At 44.4% G+C, this 19,307-nt stretch overlaps 1 protein-coding gene across 2 annotated transcripts in view; it reads left to right on the top strand.

Annotated features, from left to right (window-relative positions):
- The window catches only part of BMX (BMX non-receptor tyrosine kinase), a 48,822-nt gene that overhangs the window by 6,918 nt on the left and 22,597 nt on the right, over nt 1–19,307 (top strand). Inside the window, exons 3-9 of one of the 2 annotated variants that reach the window (XM_045805068.2) lie at nt 109–213; nt 1,860–1,941; nt 6,323–6,442; nt 9,087–9,151; nt 13,649–13,824; nt 16,627–16,695; nt 17,375–17,428. In XM_045805068.2, the coding sequence (XP_045661024.2) occupies nt 109–213; nt 1,860–1,941; nt 6,323–6,442; nt 9,087–9,151; nt 13,649–13,824; nt 16,627–16,695; nt 17,375–17,428 (671 nt within the window). Of the gene's footprint in view, nt 1–108; nt 214–1,859; nt 1,942–6,322; nt 6,443–9,086; nt 9,152–13,648; nt 13,825–16,623; nt 16,696–17,374; nt 17,429–19,307 lie in introns of both variants that reach the window. The other variant, XM_045805067.2, reaches the window with a different exon arrangement.

The following is a 19,307-nucleotide window of genomic DNA, read 5'->3' as shown; positions in this document are numbered from 1 at the left end:
CCATCCCATCTCTCAATCTCCCTCCTAGGATAACCTTCACTTTATGCTTTTCTTTGTGTCCCATTGTGTATCGCATGAGGCATCTTATATTTATGGTTTTTAATTCAGAAAAGAGGCAGCAGAAAAGGATCAATTGAGATTAAGAAAATCAGATGTGTGGAGAAAGTGAATCTTGAGGAGCAGACCCCTGTGGAGAGACAGTACCCATTTCAGGTAAGCGGAGGGACAACATTCTACTGGTGGATGGCTTTTCTTTGAATATTTTCTTTTTCTTTTTTTTTTTAAAGATTTTATTTATTTATTTAACAGAGAGAGACAGCCAGCGAGAGAGGGAACACAAGCAGGGGGAGTGGGAGAGGAAGAAACAGGCTCATAGCGGAAGAGCCTGATGTGGGGCTCGATCCCGTAACGCTGGGATCACGCCCTGAGCCGAAGGCAGACGCTTTAACCACTGTGCCACCCAGGCGCCCCTCTTTGAATATTTTCTATTACAAACTCCATATATTGGCAATAACGAAAGATGTTGCAAAATGACGAAGAAAATGACAAGGCTTGGAACATCCCCAGGTGGGAGTCGGGCATTTTGTTGAAATTCGACCTACCAATCTGCTTTCCCCAGAGGGAGAGAAAGAAAGAAGAGCAAGTAAGCCACAGTGGCCTGACTTGCCTTGGGGCCTGACAGTCTCTCTCATCAAAGGTTGCTGCGCATTTCCAAGGGGCTGCAAGGTACTAGGCACACTAGAAGGAGTCAGACGCCATCCTCGTCCCCAAGGTATTTACAGGTCATTATAATGCAGTGAGGGTGAGTGTTAAGACCAAGGTCTACAGAGGAGCCCTGGTGTCCCAGGAAGCAGAAGCTTCCTTCCTCTCCAACTGGAAGAAACCAGGGGCGTTTCTTGGAAGATGCTTCAAATTCCTATCACAGAAGCACGGGAGCTCAAAAGAGCACAGGCTTCGGAGACACACGGAGCTCCTAACCCCACAGCTTGTGCTGGCGTTACCATAGGCAATGCACTCAACCCTCCCTCCAAGTTTGTTTCTTCATTCTTTAAGCGGGCATAGCCATACGTATTTCAAGGAGCTGAAACAGGATTAAGATCTTAAGGTGTCTAGGAAAGAGCCCAGAAACTAGTCGGTATTTAATAAAGGGTCTGTATCACTTACCCACAAAAACTGAATAAACTAGAGAAGGATCTGGGGACGACATTATAATGTTCTGACATTTAAATAAGCATCTTAAAGAAGAGATAATGATTTCTGCTGGGGATTCCTTGGGGAGGGACATGACCCAAGGGAATGAAGTAAGAGGGAGACCTATTTTTACTCAATATAAGCATGAACAATATAATGATCAGAATATATGGAAATTGCCAAGGATGGCTTAGCAAAAGTAAAGGACATTTCATCCTTTTTTTAAAGATATTTTTTAAAAGATATTTTTAAGGATAGAGCAGGTAAACATTTTCCAAATCCATTTTCCACCAAATTTCCAAACATTTCCAGAGTCATGCACTGAGCCGGTGGATGGACCAGAACATTCCTAAGACACCTGTGATATCTAACATTTTAGACTTTTCTAATTCTCCATGGTCCAGGGCACCCATGCTGAGACCTCAATGTTCACCGCCGTCAGACGCATCATCGTTGTGACTTTCCCAAGTGTAGAAGTGTCTGGGATAAAACAGATTGAGGGGTGGAGGAAAAAAATAACTAGATTTTTTTTCTATCTAATTCTAGAGCTAATGCATATTTTATAAGCAAACTCAACTTTCCTTGGGGACACCAAGAAATTTGCAGTTGCACCGGAATGAACCATGGGTGCAATTATATCTAAATGCACCCAATCGTTTCCTTTCCAGATTGTCTATAAAGATGGGCTTCTCTATGTCTACGCATCAAACGAAGAGAGCCGAAGTCAGTGGCTGAAAGCGTTACAAAAAGGTAATTTTAAAAAGTCATAAAAGGGAGTCCCTCCATGGAGTTCTGTTGAGGCTTGGTGGAGGAGAGATATGGCAGTAAAAGGACCCACGGCCAAGAGAGAATCTGCTGATTTTCCTACGAACCTCAGAGAATGCACCACACTCATTGTCCTTTTGCATTCTCATTGTTCCACGGAGCGGAGCGAGCCTGCGGCTCGGATGCCCTTTCCCGCCCTGCACAGAGATGGCTATTGTGCTTCCCCGGCAGGCAGCCTGGAGGAAGCCGGACCACCTGCTCCCCACCCACTGCGCTTCCCTTTCCCAGGCCAAAGTCTGCTGTTCTCATCCTCCCGGGGCTGTGTCAAAGCCTGTGGCTACCGTACTTTGGCTGTTTACAGAAAGTTCTATCAAAGTGCTACGGACTTATCATCCGCCAACTACTGTGTCAAGTACTTCATAAAACATTTCCTTAAGTAGTCTTCTTGACAACTCCATGCAAAAGGTAATAGGATTCTCCCTTTTCCAGATAAGTGAAGTTAAAGAGACATGGCCAGTGTCAGTACCTAATAATGGAGAACTCATAATTCGACTACCCCAACCTGCCTTTTTAACCAGTACGGTATAGATGCTAGGCAAAACTGGGGGTTTAATGGAGCTTTTGCTCAGAGATTCTCAGGCTACCCTGGTGACAGGCTGTGGTAGAAGAGAGAATAGTGTTGGTAACCTGGCGCTATCATGTTTCTCCCGGCAGTATTCTTATTTGAAAGGTAGGTGATGGTGTGAGGACAGTATGTAACTCGAATGAATGACTCTAGTGGTGGAATTTCAGAAATTAAGCCCCCAGACCAGGTGAGGTTTTATTTTCTTTCATTTAAGTTTTAGATTAGGGTTCTTTCGCAGTATAGTTCAAACTATACCATGTTAGAAAACCCCCTACTCCACTTTGGTGCAAATACATCCTTTTTTTTTTCACACCTATGGCTTCATTTTTCCTCTGCATGAAAGGGTTTAGCAGCCTATCCTCTAGGATAGTCAAGTCCTCCGGTGACGGGAGAAGCCTCCCTCTCCCTGCTCCCAGCTTGTTGAAGTGAGAAGGGCATCCGACTTAGAGACAGACAAATCTGCATCCAAACCCTGCTTTGTGCTATCACCTAATGAAACCATCTCACGTCTCTGGATCTCAGTTTCCGAACCTATAAAATGGGAGATCACGCTGCTTTTTTCCTCGAGTAATCATGAACCACAAATGAATGACTCGCATATATATAAAGCAGCCCCCACACAAACGTGAGTCAGCGTGGTTAGAGCAGGGCCTTCAGGACGAGCCCTAGGATGCTGCTTCCCGTTCAGTCTCCTCCGGGGGGACTTCCTGGGAGCAGTCGTATGTAGACACGTCCCGTGTGCAGCTAGGAGTCATGCCCTGGAGCCCTTTGTGGCTCTTCCGGAACTACGTAGGGCAGGCAGGTTGGGGTGGGCCCTGGAGGGCTCAGGTAAAGGCATATGGAGCATAAAGGAGAGCGGAGAGAGAGAAGCGAAGGTGATTCTCTCGGCCCCTCGTAAAACTTCAGAGAGACCCTATCGCTAGGGCTGCCATATGCACAGGCAACCGTGTGTGTCCGTTAATAGCACTTTGGGATGCAGGTAGAAAGACACCAAGCCGCTGTTGACACAGAGGCACGTCTGTTCCTCTCGCAGTTAACAAGTCCGGAGGCGAACGGTCCAGGGCTGCGGCAGCAGCTCGGCGAGCTCGGTAGGGACCCGGAGCAGACGTTTTACTGGCCAGAGCTGGGTCATGGCCATCTCTGTATGAAGGGAGGCTGGAAGACGGTCCCGGTGTTTCTAGCCTTTCTGCTGGTAAATAGCAAGAGAGGAGCTGGGTGAGATTGGCTGTGAGCTCGAAGGAAACAAGAGAGGGGGGCGGTATCCGCTGTCAGGCTGGCCAACCCACCCGCCGCCGCAGGAAAACAAAGTCGCCTCCTCCCTTGTCCTCTCCCGTATGAAGTCTTTTTGTCTGTTACTCAGCTCGGGCACTATCAGCTGAGGCGGCGTTGGAGACACGGCCTTTTCCGGATCGTACCCGACACCCAGCAGGTCTGGGCTGACCGAGTGGGGACTCGGGCGTGTCGGCCACCTCGGTGCTGAGTTCAGCTGACCGGATGTGGCTAAAGCGTGTCCTTCTTTCCAAAAATGAGAACGGAAGGGGCTTCTACAGGGAAGCGGGCATCTGTGCGTCGGATTCTAGTAGAAAAAGCTTGGGGCTGAGTCTCAGATATGCTACGTACTAGAGGTTTGTGAACTGGTGCAAGCTAGACCACCTCTCCGCGCCTCAGTTTACCTAGCTCTGTAAGTGCATGAAGACAGTAACAGCTCCCCACGGGGCTGTTGAGTAGATTAAACGAGATGATATGTGTGAGGGGAAATATGTAAATTCCTATACACACGTTAATATGTACGGGTTCCTCTTATTGTCATTATTAAATGGTGGGAGTGTCGCAATGTGGACTTTTGGACTTGGTTGGAAAAAATAGTTACCCAGGAAACGAAATCCATGTAGTAGGAAATAACAGGAATCCTGCATGTGGGGAGCAGGAGCTCGGGGGGCAGGAAGGCAAGTCATGCGCCCAAGGAATTGCAGTGACCATTTGGGACAAGCTTCTAGTCAGAAACTAGTATTTTATAATTTTAACTCCTTTTGCCTTTTGTGACTTCCATAATAATTTTCCTTTAGTTCTCATTAATATTTAGTAAAGGTTTTTTTTTAAACCAGTGCTTTCAGCTAAGCTGAGCTGAGCTAAACTGAACTTAAACACTTAAAGCCCACTATCCGTTGAACACGTGCTCTGAGCCAAACACTGTGCTGGATGCTTTACATACATTATGATTGGATATGATCCAATGACCCAGCAAAGCAGTAATCATCTCCAAACACTTCCTTGAATCGGGGTTGGAAAGGAGGAACAGAACTCTCCTGGGATTAAAATAAGGAAGCCTTAAGATGAATATAAAATCAAGAAGAAAAGAGTTGAAGTCACATGTAGAATCAGCCCTCCCCACCTAGAGACTCTTCTTGAACTTTTCTCTACTAAACCTTGTAGGTTTCTCTGCTGTATTTTGAGAGAGGCGAATTTGGTGTAGAAACAGTATTCTACTCCAATATTAGAATTTCATTTCTTTGGGGGGCACCTGGGGGACGCGGTTAGTTGAACGTCTGACTCTCAGTTTCGGCTTGGGTCGTGTTCTCAGAGTTACAGGATTGAGCTCCACGTCGGGCTCCGCACTTGGCACAGAGTCTGCCTGGGATTCTCTCTCCCTCTCCCTCTGCCCCTCCTGCCTTCTTTAAAGTGAATGAATAAATCTTTAAAAACTAACAGCATATTTGAAAAAAAAAGAATTTCATTTCTTTATATTAAACATTGCCTTATTCCCATTATTTTTAAAATATGCACATATTCCTAGAAAAGCCCCACAAACGATCCTTTGCTTAGTGTAAACAAGTCAAAGTCACAAAAGACAAAGCAGAGATGAGGGACGGTTCTAGATCAAGGGAAACTAGAAAACTAAAGGCCATATGTGATTGTGGATTGGATCCCCAATCAGAAACAGTGAGTGATTATAAAAGGTATTACTGGAACAGTTGGGAAAATTTTGAATATAAAATATTCAGCAATACTGTTGTATCAGTGTCAAAGTTCCTGAATTTGCTCATTGTATTATCGTTATGTAAGAGACCGTCCCTACTAACAGAAGTCACATGCTGATGTACTTATGGGTGACGTTATTTAGGTCATGATATCTGCAACTTACTCTCAAATGGTTAACAAAAAATAATAATTAAAATTTTTAATAATAATAATATGTATGTACAGAGAGAAAGAGATAAAGCAAATATGACGAATAGTTAAAAATTGGTGAGTCTGGGTGACGGGTATATGGACATTCATTGTACTATTCTTGAAACTCATTTGTGCGTTTGAAAGGTTTCAAAATGAAGAGTGGAGGGAAGTACATGTTCATTAGAACCTTCTTCTCTTCTTGCTGAGATCTAGGCCTATTCTTCAGCCTCCTGCACCCCATGTGCCCTAACCCACCTGCTTCCTTCACAGATGTATTTCTGAAACCCTAGATCGCCAAGGTAATCTGTATATACATTTTCCAGTTTTTTCAGTAAGACTGATGGAAGTTATTGTGTTGTTCTCAGTCTATACCTAGGTAGACTTTAAAAAATTTTTGGCTTATTAACTTTGGAGTGAAAGACTTATATCCTTCGGGAACCATTTGCTCTTACCCTGGTTGCTGGCAAAATAAGGTTTTCATTGTTCTGTGATAACAGCACTTACTGAATGTGTTTCTTCTCTTGGGCCAACATTTGCTCATGCTGTGTTTTCTTCCTGCCTGTTCCCCAGAGATAAGGGGCAACCCCCACCTGCTGATCAAGTACCACAGTGGGTTCTTCGTGGACGGAAAGTTCCTGTGCTGCCAGCAGAGTTGCAAAGCGGCCCCAGGATGTACTCTCTGGGAAGCATGTAAGGTGACCCACCCCCTTTGTTGGGCTGGACCCTGGGAGGATGGTGCCCCATTAGGCAAACCTGCCAAATTCCAGAACAGCTCACCAGCTTGGGAAAACAAGATGTGCCAGATTGGTTGACATCATGAAAACCCAGCCTCAAAAAATGCTATCGGGCACATGAAGTCTAATTCCAGGGTCAACTGAGTCATGTTCATTAAAATGATAACAATATTAACATTTGCCGTTCTTTCATTTCATGAGAAATGTTTTTTTAATTGGAATCATGAATCGAGCAAGGAACTGTGTATTTCCTCCCATAATTCTTCCTGGCTAAAGATAAACTCCAAATGGGTAGAATGTGGAGAACACATCACCATGGCTCATAACCTAAAATAATAAACTAAAAAAAAACCCCAACATTCTTTTTAAAAATATGTCAAAGGATAATATTTAACACTTTGAATCACCATATATATGGCAATGATGGACCACCAAGTTTTACAAGACATATTTAAAGGGTTTACCATTCTGTACATGTTTACTGATTTCTTAATAACACCACAGAAGGTACTGAAGGGTCTGCTTTAAGTGCAATCAGATTCTATCCAGAGTTATATTCCTAAGAAAATCTGCCTGAGACTTTATCTGGGGATAGAGAAAAAGGCCCGCCGAGTGGCTCTGAAGGGCAAGGGAGGGAAGGAACGAGATTGTTTTCCGCTTGTGCCCTTTAAGGTCCCATCCCATCTCTAGGATATTTACATGAGGCAGTCTTTTTCTCTTTTTTTAGATTTTTTAAAGATTTTATTTATTTATTTGAGAGAGAGAAAGAGAGAGAGAGCAGGGGGGGAAGGAGCAGAGGGAAAAGAACAAGCAGACTCTGCGCTGAGTGTGGAGCCCGAGGCAGGCTTGATCCCATGACCCTGAGATCACGACCTGAGCCGAAACCAAGAGTCAGACACTTAACTGACTGAGCTACCCAGGCGCCCCATGAGGCAGTCTTACATATTTTAGAAGTTTATCATTGTTTACCGACAGTAAGTCGTGAATAATTTAAAAAGGAGAAATTATTCTGGTAACAGTTTTACCAGCCTGAACAAAATATGCTTGGATTACAACTTTAACGATTTAAATAAGATCAGCAGCGTGATACTCAGCAGTCGAATTCACTCCATTACAGTATTGACACCCGACAGTCACATTAACGAGATTACTAGTAATTTGACAATAAAAATCAATGAATATTCATTGTGCTTTCTATCTTAATTAGACTACACAATGAATATTTATTAATCTTAAGTATATCACATTGCCCTTTATACTCAGGAATTATAGTGACTGAATGAACTATACAGAAATTACTGTATGTAGATCCTCCCTCCACTGTAAGGGGCTGAGGAATAATGCCGCCTTACAACATTCATTCTTTCCCCTAATTATTTTGTCCATGATCTGGCATCATTACCCAGCAGGCCAGATTCTAGCTCTGACCCTAACTCCTTGGGAAGAAGTAGGAAAAAAGGCCAGAGGGAGCACTCCCTTGGGATTATCTCTGTAGGCTCAGGCTGGATGGCATCTGCCCTATGTTCTGGATGCAACAGGCTCTTTGCCAGCCTCAGAGGAAAACTACAGAACTTGGAGGAGCCGTGGCCCATGAGCAGCTGTGATATCGTTTATCTAGCCAAGTATAACTTACTCCTCTACTGAGTTACAGGGCAGCCCAAGGGTACAGTTACTAGGAAGGAAATAGTTGAGAGCCCTTGCTTCCTTCTGTCTCCAAAATGCCCTGGACCATTCCTTTCCCAGGGTACGTGGCCTACAAGTAAGTTTACCATACACCCCAGTTTGTTCGGAGCAGCTGGTGACCTGGCATCATTATTAAAAGCTTACTTACCCCTGTAAGAAATGTTCCAGGCTGGTTAGTACATTATATGGCCGCTCTACTTATAAGGCACATAACGGCTTTACACCCATACCCTGGGCATCTATCTAGATGTGGAAATGGAAAGAGAAACCAGAAATTATCATAAGAAATGGGGGGGGGAAGTGTGGGATAGGTTTGTTCACTTACAAATCAGCTAGCTGGGGTGCCTGGGTGGCTCGGTCGGTTAAGTGTCTGTCTTTCGCTCAGGTCATGATCCTGGAGTCCTGGGATCGAGCCCCACATCGGGCTCCCTGCTCAGTGGGGAGCCTGCTTCTTTCTGACCCTCCCCCTTCTCGTGCTCTCTCTCTCTCAAATAAATAAATAAAATCTTAAAAAAAAAAAAAGGAAATCAGCTACTTAAAAGCATCTCCTATGAGTCAATCAAAGAGGAATCAGACGTGGATTCTGACCCCTAGCGTCATAGGTATTACCGAACGAGATTAGGTATCTGTATTTCAAATACAAGGTAGAAATATGATATGAATTAAGAGTTTAATTTAGAGGAACTTGAATTTTATATCCATTTGGGGGAGGATACTGATAATCAAAGGTGGAGGAGTGGTGTTTGAGTTGGGTGTTATGCAGGAAAACAACAAAATCATTCCAGATGCTGTGTCTAAATTCACATCATCTAAAGCATTGATTGCATAAGCTAGTTCATTCTTTTGACTCATAACATTGGGTGTTTGCTTTGTTCTGTTTAAAGTTTCTTCTGATATTACTTGATTTTGCTTTTCAGATGCTGATCTGCACATTACAACCCATGAAGAGAAACACAGACTTCCCATCTTCCCGGACAGAGTGGTAAGCCAACATTAAACAATTTTTGCATAACCAGGATATATTAAAATACACTAAAAGTTGCCAGATTCAAGACTAGAAAATATGGGCTGCGTTCAGACTGCTGAGCAAAGAGAGGACAAAGGTGAACTATCACCGACAGCAACGGCACCGTTGAAGGCGAAGTTCCAATATCGAATCATTTTACCATTTTATATTGTCGTACTTAATAACTGCGCCTTTTCTAACCTGTGAGCACATAAATAGTCACCAAAAAACAAAAATGGGTGCATGTGGGAGACGTCCTTACGGTGGCATTACACATGACAGGCAGCTGTTATTCGCTGCCATTCCTCCCCCAGGAGCAGCATGGCCAAGACCTCCTCGTGTGAGTATCCTGGTGAAGGATGGGACTCCATAGGGCACAAGCAGAAAATAAGCGAATTCTTTCCTTCCATTATCTCTTCAAAGCCACTTGGTGGGCTTTCTTCTCTGTCCCTGAATGGAGATTCCATAGTTTTCCAGTTGGTCTCAGGTGAAACAAAATGTCCCAATTACTAGTAGTCATGAGAAGAACCTCTAAATTGTCCCTCCCAACGTTCTAATCATACGACTCCAGACATCACTCCAAGTTACAGCTTCTCCCCTTCGTGTAGCTCAGGTGAGCATCAGCTGTCAGCCACGGAGAAGCTGAGATTTCTGACTCTTTCATGGTTGGGGCCCAGGAAGAGGGGGTCCGATGAAAAACAGTCACTTGTGGCTGATCCCATCATGATTTTGGTAGGGGTGGCTTCTGGGTGAGACAGTTTTCCGGTGCTAATTCTTTAGCTTATGGGAAGCGTTTGTGGGTTCACCACGAGAGTGCAGACCCAAATGTAGTTTTATGACAGAGGGGCTGTCTTGACCCTTAGCTCTCGAGTTTCTAGTGCTCACATTTCTGCTGGGTCAGTTCACCCATCCTGGACGGAGTTCCTTTCAAGATGGCTCCCAGAACCCTCTCCCAAGGGCGGAGCTGGCCTACAGTACAACAAACCAAACCTTGACTGCTCTGGGTCGTACAACGGTATGTGACTCTCACCGCACGCGCTGCTGCTCTGCTTTCCTGGGTTTGTAGCCACAACCTCCTGATTTTAGGCTTCCCAGGCAGGTGGCTGCCTCCTCAAATGCCAGCAGACACATAAAATGGCCTCCCAGTGATGCTCTAGAAAGTCTCCTAAAAGTAAAGGAGTGTCTCTACCCACCCATTTGCTCTACAGTGTCTTGGGTACTTATTTTCATCTGCGCACGCTCACAGACACCTCTCTCTTTCTAAGTTAAAACCATAAAATCTTTGTGAACCAACAGGAAATCCATTATTGGAGTAGGTTCAATTGTGTCTCCCAAATTCATGTTCACCCAGAACCTCAAAATGTGACCTTATTTGGAAACAGGTCTTTGCAGATGTAATTAATTAAGGACTGAGATGAGAGCATACTGGATTAGGATGTGTCCTTATAAGAAGAGGAGAGGACACAGGGAGATACACAGAGAAGAAGGCCATTTAAAGACCTAGGCAGACCAAAATAAATAATCCAGTCAAGAAATGGTCAGATGACATGAAGAGACACTTTTCCAAAGAAGACATCCAGATGGCTCACAGCACATGAGAAGATATTCGACATCACTTGGTGTCAGGGAAATACAAATCAAAACCACAATGAGATAGCACCTCATACCTGTCAGAATGGCTACATTTAACAACACAAGAAACAACAGCTGTTGGCGAGGACGCAGAGAAAGGGGAACCCTCTTACGCTGGTGGTGGGAATCCAAGCTGCCGCAGCCACTCTGGAGAACAGCATGGGGGTTCCTCAAAAAGTTGAAAACAGAACTACCCTATGACTGAGCAATTGCACTACTAGGTATTTACCCAAAAGATATAAAAATACAGGTGCAAAAGGGCACATGCACCCCAGTGTTTATTGCAGCATTATCAACAATAGCCAAACTATGGAGAGAGCCCACATATCCCTCAACTGATGAATGGATAAAGAAGAGGTGGTACATCTATACAGTGGAATATTACTCAGCCATCAAAAAGAATGAAATCCCGCCATTTGCAAGGATGTGGATGCAGCTAGAGTGTATTATGCTAAGTGAAATAAGTCAGTCAGAGAAAGACAAATACCATATGATCTCACTCATATGTGGAATTTAAGAAAGAAAACAGGTGAACATATGGCAAGGGTGGGGGGAAGGGAGAGAGGGAAACAAACCGTAAGAGACTCTTAACGATAGAGAACAAACTGAGGCTTGATGGAGGGAGGTGTGTGGGGGATGGGCATTAAATAGGGCACTTGTCATGAGCACTGGGTGTTGTCTCTCAGTGATGAGTCACTGAATTCTGCTCCAGAAACCAAGATTGCCCTGTATGTTCACTACCTAAAGTTTAAGTAAAATAAATAAATAAACAAACAAACACCTAGGCAGGAGATTCGAGTTATGCTGCCACAAGTCAAAGAAGCTGAAAGAGGCCAACGAATGCTCTCCCACAGAGCTTTTAAGGGGAGCGCGGCCACAGTGAAGCCTTGGTTTTGGACTCGGGCCTCCAGAACCACGAGAGAACAGAGCTCTGTTGTTTCGTCCACCAAACGCGCGCTAATTTGTCGCGGCAGCCCAAGGAAACCAACGTAATTATTAAGGTTTGAGGGTTTTCTTTTGGTATCAGCCATTCTAGGTTGGCTACGTGCGCTCGTCCTGAAGCTTGAAAATTATGGCCTTACACGACACCTAAGAGCAATGTCCGGAATAAGCAAATCTATAGGGACAAAGGGTTGATTAGTGGTTGCCCGGGGCCAGGATGGGAACGGGTGACGGCTAACGGTCACAGGGGCCTTACAGGAGTGACAGCAATGTGCTCAGACCGGATTGTGGTGATGGTTCGCCCAACTGGATCAATTTACCAGAAGTCACCGAATTCTACACTTACGAACGGTAGATGTTATGGTATGCAAAGTATAATCCAGTAAAATTTGTTTTAAAGAAATCTAAGAGCAGAGGATAATTTAGGAGCCACAAACCATTGCATCTAATCTCTGGCAAGGAATTCTTTGGGAAATGTGCTGAAAATTATCAGTCGGGCAAATCAGTGGCCAAGGGTTTCTAAGTCTGTTTTGATTGTAAACTGCCCTAGGGGATCAGGGATCAGCGAGAGTATCATGAAAAACATGTTTTCCTTTGTTTTGTTTTTACCAGAACATTCAGTAGAGGACTTACTTTGCAGAGCTGAGGAAATTAAAAATCCACTTTCTAGCCATTCTGTTCAGCTTTCCGTTTAGGGAACTTTCCACAGCATTTATCTCTGGACAGAACCACCGCATAGCTCATAAACAGCAGTGTCCTGCACAGCGAAAATTTCCAGGACGTCGATCCCTGCAAAAAAGTAAACATACGAGTATGAAAAATTAAGTTCGGAGCTTATTCCTTTTTACGTGAATTTTTAATGGAAGCATAACATGCACTCGGACAAGTGTCCAAGCCCGAAGTGTTCAGTTTGGTGAATTTTCACAAACAGAACACATCGTATAACTCTCACTGGAATCAAGGAACAGAACATCACAGAACCCCAGGGGTACCATCATGTTCCTTTCTCGTCACTGTATCCCGCTGAGAGTAATCACTAGCCTGACTTAGAACATCATAGCTTACGTGCTTGGTTTTGACCTTACATCAATGGAATCATTAAGTATATAGTCCCGCATTATCTGTCTTCCTGTGAGATTGACCGACGCGCCAGTGTGTGGTCGTAGTTTACTCTCACTGCTGTACAGGATTCCACTGTGTGACTATTACCCCTGCATTCGATTTATTGCTATTGTAACAAATGGCCACAAATTGAGGGACTTAAAGCAACACAAATTTATCCTCTTGAAGTTCTGAAGGTCAGAAGTCTAAAATAAAATGGGTCTGCACAGCTGTCTTCCTTCTGGAGGCTTTAGGGGGGAAAAGCTATCTCCTTGTCTTTTCTAGCTTCTAGAGGCAACCTACATTCTTTGGTTTCTGGCCCCTCCTCCCTCTTCAGGACCAGAAGGGGAGCACCTTACGTTTAGTATAAAATAGGCTTAGTATTTTACTCTTTAAATGGGCATTTAGGTCATTTCCAGTTTTTATCGAGTTGAAATAATTCTGCTATGAACATTCTTATATGTGTCTTTTGATTGCACTGCTGGGTGTGCATACAGACTTTCTGGCTCACAGGGTATGCGCAGGCCCGCCTTGCGCAGATTCTGCAAACAGCCTTCAGTGTGGCTATACGCTCCGTACTCCAACCAGCCGAGTGTGAGAGTTCCAGTTGCTCCAGATCTTTCCAAAACTTAGTACTGCCCTGATTGCCCTGTCTTTCTTTTCTTTTCTTCCCTTCTCTCTTCTTCCCTTCCTTCCCTCCCTCCCTCCCTTCCTTCGAGCTGATGTACTCAGCTTGCTAGTTCCCAGTACACGAATCCGTGCCTCACTGTGATATATTAAATCTCTCGTCCTCCAAAGCTGAAGATTCCTCGAGCAGTTCCCATTTTCAAAATGAATGAACCGTCTTCAAGTACCGCCATGGCCCAGTACGACAGTGACTCAAAGAGAAACTACGGCTCCCAGCTAACTGCCGACACGCAGCATAGTCCAAGAGAAGAGCGCCCTGACTGGTGGCAAGTAAGGAAACTGAAAAGGTAAACTTCAGCTTTCAGTCGGGCTGCCCAGCACGTAGCATAGAATTACCCCCGGCCTAGGACGTCAGCCTCAAAGCTGTCCACCCAGGCCTTAGCTGAGAAGGGCCCCCCCTCCGAAAAGGCTCGGTGCCTGAGCCACGAGCCTGGGCAAGCCGCGGGCCCACTGGGACCAAACGGCATAGACTTCCCATCTAGAAGACCAGACCTGTGATCCAAGCAATACGTGCGCATTTTAGTCCCTCCTCTTTCTCTCCCCCTTTCCCCCAAATAACCCTACCTGCCAGAACTTGGAAGCTTTAAAATGTATCCTTTACATGAGACAGTTCCGGGTGGGCTTACTTTTGTCCTGTGCTTACAAATGACGAGTAACACTCCCAGCGAGGCCTCGGCTGCCTTCTCAGGATGGACCCCTTCACCTCTCCCGACGTGAGCAGTCTTCTCACGTTTTTTAAGCCAAAAGATGCTAAAGCCAGAATGAGAACTACCTTGAAGGCTGTACCCAAACTGTGTATCTCTTCAGGGCCTGGGACCAAGCCGGCCCCATACTTGCTGCTCACCAAAGATTGAATTGAATCGCAAGATGACAATAAAGGGTCAAGTGACTGTCCTTCCCTCTTTGCTGCCTCAGCCTTCCTCCCCATCACGTTCTTCACTGTCTGACGTGTCCTCACCCAGTTCTTAGCCTCCCTGCAGGGCACTGGGGCCTGTCTTCCCCACAGTGGACAAAGAACATCTCTCTGACTCCCCAGAGTCTTTCTTTCCTCCCTCGTGCCCTTTTTTTTTAAATTCTTTCCATCCTCATCATTTTTACCTAAAGCAAATGCCTCACTGTACCGATGCTACAGCCACAGGGCCACACAGAACTTGAAAGAATGGAAGTGTATTCTTGCTGTTGCTTTCGGTGTAACAAATTGTGGTACTTTTCATTTCAAAGAGGAGCTAGAGTCCAAGTGTATTAATCTACACCTGGCACCTGAGGGGGCGCGTCACATTTATTTGCCCACAACCCAGTGTTCTTATGGAAGGAGACCATCAAGAGACGCAGATCCCAGGACAGCGGGTGTCATGTCCGCTTTGTGCCAGGCCCAGTCCCTACTGGAAGCCCCAGGGATTCATTGAGGGAAATGTGCAGCGAAACTGATCAGTATTCAAATGAGTTGTCAGCACTATTAATTCACGGGGGCGGGGGGGGGAGGTAGAGTCACCGACTCCTGGATGGCTAGATCCTAGCTTTATTGAAAATGCTGACTTTTTTTTCATCATGGATTTTTTGCATTAATTATTTTTATTTTTAAAAATTTCATTAACACGTTATTTACCTTGACTACTGAGTTTTTCTGACACCCCCTTAGATTTTGCACCCAACAGTCAGTCCTGACCTTAGATTTTTCCCTAGAACTTGAGAAAGCTAGTTATCTGAACAAAGAGTTGATGAATCACTTCTTAGCCTGAGTAGCATTACGTCAGTGAATGAATGATAATTGCTAAAAGGTCTTTGTGGATTGAATTTTAAAAATGCAGTCATGATTCTCAGCTCACATAAGTAGATAATACTTTTTATCAACTATCCTCACTTGAGCTGCTTTTTAATTTCTTCTGAATAAAATAATGCATGCTTCCATTAAAGCCTTCAAGTATCGCAAAACATCCAGGGTACATTCTCCTAGAGTGTTTTCTATGCACATGCTACTGTGTGTAGAGAATTGAAAAATCAGATTCTCACCCCGTAGTCTTCTGTGCCACTCTCTCTTCACTTCACATCTTGGACCTTTTTTTCCATTTAACTACATGAGGCTACACTTCAGTTTTAATGTGAAAAAATATTGAATGGTGGTAAAACATAACATACTTTTTGCCATGTTAGTAATTTTTAAGCATACAGTTCAGAGGTGTTAGGGACAGTCACACTGTTGTGCAAGCTACCCGATTATTGTGACTGTCTATACAGTGTTCCATCATACGGATAAACCTAAGAGATGTACCATTGGTGGACATTCTCCGTGTGTTCTTAAAAACAACATAAAAGCCAAATAAATGGCTTAGCATTTTAAAATAAGAGTTTTCTTATCAAGAGATGTAGTTTAAAAAAAAAAAAAAAAGCCCTGCTAGTGAGCGAGGCTCTTCGGAAAGCAGAGACGGTGGCGTTCCAGCATTGAGGGCTTTCTCCAGGCATTCCTGGAAATGGAGCCAGAGAAGCATTTCCTTGTTAAGGAAGCTTGTCGCTATGAAGGGTGGTTTTGAAAAAGAGCCTGAGATAGGAAGGCGAGCAGGAAATAGGTCCTACATTCCAAGCAAAACAGCCTTTGGACTTGGAGAGGCAGGCACTTCCTCACTCTCTGCCTAACACCCAAAACGGAGGAGGGAAAATGACGGGGGGGCAGAGGGTGATGAAGATCTTGCAGATCCCTGAACCCCATGTGGGGTTAAAAGCTCAGTGTTTTCCAGACTTTTCGTTGCAATTGCAACGGCCAAGAGGAAAATCACACGTTAAAATATATAAGTGACCGCATGCTTGCATAGCGACAAGAAAATCAAGGCAAACCCAGTCAAGATGATCTCGTCATCCAACTTTTCTATTCACGGTTCTCTTCTGTTTAGGCACACTGTCAAGCCACCACTGGTTATTGGGGTCCCTGCGAGGACGAAAATGTGAAAAGGACTCATTAGCTTAAATTCCCAAACCAAGTGAAATGTGACGGTCACAATGTTAGACGAAGCCAAATGATATCTAACAAAACTATTTTTGTCCTTTAACATGTATAATACACAGACATTTACAAATTGTATCTTTTGTCGCAGCAGTGAAGATTTTGCTTCCAGTAACCAAAGGGAAAGGACTGTTGCAAATCACAGCACCTCAAAGATGTCATGGTAAATCAAATGCAGATGCTCCTTCAGTCTAGGATCTGCTTCCATTTGCAGGAAAACTAACCACGTTTGCATTCACTTTGCAACTAGACTTCACGTTTAAGGGAAAGACGAACCAAAAATTTCACAACCAAAAAATTCACGTAGTTTGCCTCTCTGAACCCTTCAGTTGGTCTGAATTAATGACTCGTGGGTGACAGTTTTCCTCACACTGACACTTCCCATCCATCATTCATGATACGCACTGGTGTTAGCATGAACAGTAATATACCTGGCTCGGGCAGCCCTAGCGGGAGGAAAAACCCCCTAAAGTCAAGCAACTCTTCTCAAGAATTGCTGTGTACACATCCCGAATTTTTTTTTTAACCTCATACTACAGCTGCTCCCGAAGGCATTCATCTATTTCATGAGCCCGCTCTTCCAGAAGAGTCAAACAAATCCATGTTCCTGGGGGCCTCCTGTAGCAAAGAGCCATTTTCTTATTAAACTGGGCATGCACCCAACTTTTGAGTGATTCTCTCTTCACTTCGCAGATATCTTCCCAAGTGCAAAAAGGGAATCCTGACAGTCTAAATTTTATTTATGGGGGTAAAAGCAGGGTGGGATTCGAGATTGCACCGCTAGGTAATTGCATTATTTCTTGATGTTTTTTTGCATTCATGTCATTTCCTCTCTTCTTAAGGGGATTCCCTGAGTCAAGTTCATCTGAAGAAGAGGAAAATCTGGATGATTATGAGTGAGTTTGAAAGTCCTCTGTGTTCCTCTAAAATGAACATAGATATTTCTATTCCATTCTTCCCCAAAGGCATTAGAGCAAATGTCTCAGACTTGCTCGGGAGGCTGTATTTACATGGGTAAACTCATGTGAGGTTCTGGGCCATTTATCTGGATGATGGCTGGGTTGTTACCGAGGGAAGTATTTTTCCTCAGTCCGGATTATCTAAACTGGCTGTACATAGTCATTGGATTTATCATACCCCTGGCATCCCCTTCACCTGACTTTGTCTTCGTACACGCAGCATATGACATTTCTGCCACGTATTTCTGCCCTGGAGGTCTCTGGCCAGGGTGACGTTTGAAGGCTCTGATTAGCACTTACTCGTCCTGTTTTTGAAGTTATTTATGATACAGTAACAAGGTAGCGCAACTGGACTTGAACGTGACCGCATTTATGTTGAGAGAGTCCTATTTCTAGGGCGACCTTATCATTTAACATCCAGATTAGGACGTTTTAGAACGAGAGAGTGCACTCTTAAATATTACACCTGGACATCACGCATGAATTGGACTCTTCTGGGTGAATAAAAATGTAGGATCACCCCAACTATACTGAGACAGGTTGTCCTGGGGACCATTAAGGTCCTTTCCAAAATCTAAGACTATATCCTTCTACAACTAGGGACAAATAAGTCTCCGGAACTTATTTAAAGTTGGCATTAAGGAGAAGTGGGAGGGATAGGGCAGAGTGCGTCTCCCGGACACCTGCTTCCGAATGGTGGCCAGCTCACTTGAACACCAGGATTGTGCATCTTTTCAGTTCTGTTTTTGTATGAGTTTGGTCACTGGTATATCGGCTCTAGGTACAGCGAGAGGTTTTATAAAGTACATGTCATTGTTTCGACTCTTTGTCTTACCTCTGACCCAGCGTGGCCCTGGGCGTTTGCGCCACATTAGGGAAGATGTGCCGTAGGCCCCGCCCCTCCACAGCATGGCGTTTTCACCACCTTCTAGCTCCCATTGATCCCTACCTTCTTCCCCAACATCCACCCTCAGGAAAGCCTCTGATGGAATAACACAAACTAAGACATAAAAGACTGAGAAACACCAGCACCAAAATTATCCAAAGATAATAGCTCTTTGATGGATGACAAAGACTTAAACCATGAGAGTGAACCTCTGATGGTGGGTGTTCATCTTTAGCATTTCGATGAATTGGAAGTCTCTCTTTGATTTGGAAAGCCCAGATCTGACCATATGGACGATCTCTAACTCCATCATTTCTAATTCGAATGGTGCGTGAGAGGTGTGCACTGGGGAAACCTCAGGAGAGACATGCCCGCTTCTAAGTCGAAGAGATGCTGAAGGGCAATCAGGAGCAGAGGGCTGTGTGATCCGGGGCTCAGCCTCTTGCACTGTGCTTGGTGCCCCCAGCTTCCTCCTCTATCAGTGGCAATGAAGCATTTGTTTGGTGGGCAGAACTTCATGAGGAATTCTTCTCTGTTCTGTTGAAGGCTGAGGCACCGAAGTTTAGATGGAAAATCATACCTTAGGACCAGGCTTAAGCCTCTGCTGCTTGGGCAATGACATGCTGAAATCTTTTTTTTAAAACAAACAGAGCCAGACCTCAGCAAAGCTATGACACAAGCCAAGTGTGTATGTGTGTGTGTATGGGGCGGGGGTGGGGGGCTTATTCACAATCCCACTTGCTTCTCCTGGCCTCTGTCCTTATTCCCAATCATCTCTTTCTTCTATCTCCCGTAGGCATGTATCCTGGATCATATTCCCCGAGGAGTCTTTGATTAGCTGTGATTAGCTTAAAATATTAACTAAGAAGAAAATGATCAGTTCATACCTCAAGTATTAATTATATCGTATCTATAAGGGTAGAATTAGAA

This window comes from Ursus americanus, chromosome X (genome assembly GCF_024610735.1).
Source record: "Ursus americanus isolate L20-20 chromosome X, mUrsAme1.1.p, whole genome shotgun sequence".
Lineage (NCBI taxonomy): Eukaryota > Metazoa > Chordata > Mammalia > Carnivora > Ursidae > Ursus > Ursus americanus.
Note: the sequence above shows the minus strand (reverse complement) of the source record. Positions and strands in the feature narration are given on the sequence as shown.